Source organism: Pseudoliparis swirei, chromosome 6, assembly GCF_029220125.1.
Source record: "Pseudoliparis swirei isolate HS2019 ecotype Mariana Trench chromosome 6, NWPU_hadal_v1, whole genome shotgun sequence".
Taxonomy (NCBI): Eukaryota; Metazoa; Chordata; class Actinopteri; order Perciformes; family Liparidae; genus Pseudoliparis; species Pseudoliparis swirei.
This window is the reverse complement of record NC_079393.1, coordinates 8,702,861-8,705,855: the sequence shown is the minus strand read 5'-3', so window position 1 is coordinate 8,705,855 and position 2,995 is coordinate 8,702,861. Positions and strand designations below refer to the sequence as shown.

The following is a 2,995-nucleotide window of genomic DNA, read 5'->3' as shown; positions in this document are numbered from 1 at the left end:
ATCACTGCTAATTGCATGAAATTATAGTTGTGGGGTTTAAAATGAACTCATTCTAGTATTGAATTATAGAAGCCATGAATTATCAAATGACAAGGGTATTTCTAGATGGAAACTGAACAATGACTCTGCTTTACTGGAAGGACATTTATAGAGAGCGTACTTAATTATGATGATTGAGGTACATTTCAAGAGCAAATTGTTTGATTTAATAGCGTGAAAAAATGCCAACAGTTTCAGATCCAGCAAATTAAAAACCGAGAGAGAATGTGCCACTTGGGGACTTTTTGGATTAAAACCACCGAGCCAAATGAGGTCTACTAGGTCTGGCAGCAGCATTGTTTATCGTTTGTTAAAAAGTAAAATACTGTTGGGAGGCTTTCTGTAGAACAGCTCTTTTCTCATGAGGAGATTTATTGAAATTACTTAATTACATTTTTTAATTGACTGCCTCGCCCCATATCTAATAACGTACTCTATAGTTGAGTAGCTCCACTGAAGGCACCAGAACAAAAGCATTTGCAACAGATATTTAAAAGAAGTGGTGGCGTCTCATTTTTCAATTTCTTTATCAGAAAATGCAGCCCTGTCTCAACCAATTTAGAGGTGACAAATAAAAACCATTTGTTTTAATTTGAAAACAATAACCAGGATGAATAATGCAAAAGTCAGCAGGGAAATAACTGACTGATGATAAATCTTGGAACTCCTTTCATATCTTTTCATTTTGGTAACTTAATATAGTCTGTATCTTAACTTGATATATATTAAACTGGGCCTGTGTTCTGTTAGCAGAACACATTCATTATGAGTTATTGAAAAGAACAGACTATATATATATATATATATATATTCTGCTGTCTTTAGCCTAAACCCCTTTTCCAAACCTCTTCACTCTTTACTATTCTTCTTGTTATTTTTTCCTCATTTATACATGCGTGTCAGCCTCAACAACTCTCAAATTAACAAACCAGAAACAGGATGTAGACAAGCATTTCACAATACAGCAAAACGTACTTAACTCGGGTTTATTTAGCAGTGTTTTAACCACGATTGTGTTGCCATCAGGTCGTGCTTGTTGCAGCAAATTCTAAATACATATTCCTAAGATTTCCTCACGTGGGCTGAACACGTCAGTGACGATGCTTTTCGTCATCTTCAGAGAACCGAAAGCAGACTCTTGACTAACAAAGTTTCCTTCCCACTCAAGATTCACTTCTCTTGAAGGACTCAAAGTCTGTCGTTTTTGGGGCAGTTATACATTGTAACGACTCTTCTTGACGGGACTGCTTCTCGACGACCAAAGGATAAACCAAAGAGGCGGTCAAGCGGTTGTGATACGGACACCTTTGTCCACTCCTGTGTACCATGGCTCGTTTTGCTGCCACACTCTGTGTCGTCATCCTGTCGGGATTCATCGACCTCACAGCAGCAAACAAAGACACTTGTGATCTTCATGCCGTAGTTGGACAGAGTCTGACTCTGCCATTTGTCTACGAGGAACTGGTAAACTCACATGTGCTGAGATGGACTCATAACCGCACGATCATTTTATACAGACAAGGCAAAGTGTCCATTGGAAAGTTGGAGGACTTATCTGCAACCGGATCTCTTTTGCTGAAGAACCTACAATACTCAAGTGCAGGGGTATACCAAGCGCAGTTGTTGAATCCCAACGGTACACTGGCTAAGGCATGGAGTGGTCGTCTCTGTGTGATGGACAAGGTAATAAAACCTCAACTCGTCTACACGTGTGACCCCAAGTCTGGTGCCGTTAATCTCAATTGTCACGTAGCTAAACCTCAGAATTGGATGTTTTCATGGACACTCAATGAAAAGACCTTAACCAGCGAGACGAGGCCAACGCTGAGCATATCGCTGACTCGGCTGAAAGGCGAGATGAGCTTTACATGTAGTGTGGAAAACAAAGTCAGCAAGGAAAAGAGTGACACTGTCCGCCCGACTTGTAAAAGTCCACCACCAGCACCAACAATCTGTTTTAAATCCAAAACTCTTGTCGCAGTGCTGGCGGGAGGAGCGGGTCTGATTCTGTTTATGCTCATCATAATCATCGTGTTATGCATCTGCCACATACGCATCAAAACCCAAATGCGACGCAGGCATGGAGGGGAGATGGCGATGCTTTCTCTAAACAAGCGAGTGCCTGACTCAGAGTATGAGACTATACTCCCAACTGAGGACTCTCCACCCCTGAGACACAATTCTTCCCCCGTAGCCTGTTACGAGAAGGTTTCCCAGCCTGAAGCGCAGACTGAAAACAGGCCCGCACAGCCGTCCACAGATGCTGCAGCAGAACCGTCACCTGTGCCGAAGCCGAGGACGAAGAGCCCCCACATGCCAAACATCTGAGTCTACCTCCCTCTCTTACTGTCCTTGGAACTTTTTTATTTTTTTTGTCCGTGCTTTTTTTAACAAACCAAAATTAAATAAATTGCTTCATAAAATGTTCTGTTTCTGTTCCCAATTTGAAATTATATTATATCATGACACACTGTGGGCCTGCGAGGCAGAATTGTAAATAGTAGCATCTTTATTTACCCAGAAACGTTAAATGTGATTTCATGGCTGATCTTTGTTAAGGTTTTATTGTTAATGTTTTCAATTTTGCCTTTATAGTGGTGGGGGTAAATGGTTGGATGGGAGTATAAAGGGGACCTATCAGCTTTATTATGACTTGTCTGCAGATTCAATGTACGTCTGTCTTATAAATAAAGCAATAAAAGCATGAAATGACCAAACCAACAGATTTAGTGTGTCTTTCAACACTTTCCAAAAGCGTTAAGCCTGTGTGTTGCACTCAGCCAAAAATTGATTGTTACGAACTGAAGAGATGAATATTTAAAAAAAGATATGAATGTAAAAAAAGATATGTTTTAAGTATTGTGTGAGAACTATTGGATCTTAACAATGACGTAATGGACACAAATACAACCGAGACCTGACTTTTCACATCTGACCTCATTGAAGCATTGTATTG

The 2,995-nt window shown here is 40.4% G+C and overlaps 1 protein-coding gene across 1 annotated transcript; it reads left to right on the top strand.

Moving 5' to 3' along the window:
* Positions 1-1,163: 1,163 nt before the first annotated feature.
* On the top strand, positions 1,164-2,760 carry LOC130195490 (uncharacterized). The gene has a single exon (XM_056417035.1). It carries the CDS (start codon positions 1,366-1,368, stop codon positions 2,365-2,367), a length of 1,002 nt encoding a protein of 333 aa, XP_056273010.1. The 5' UTR covers positions 1,164-1,365; the 3' UTR covers positions 2,368-2,760.
* Positions 2,761-2,995: the final 235 nt, after the last annotated feature.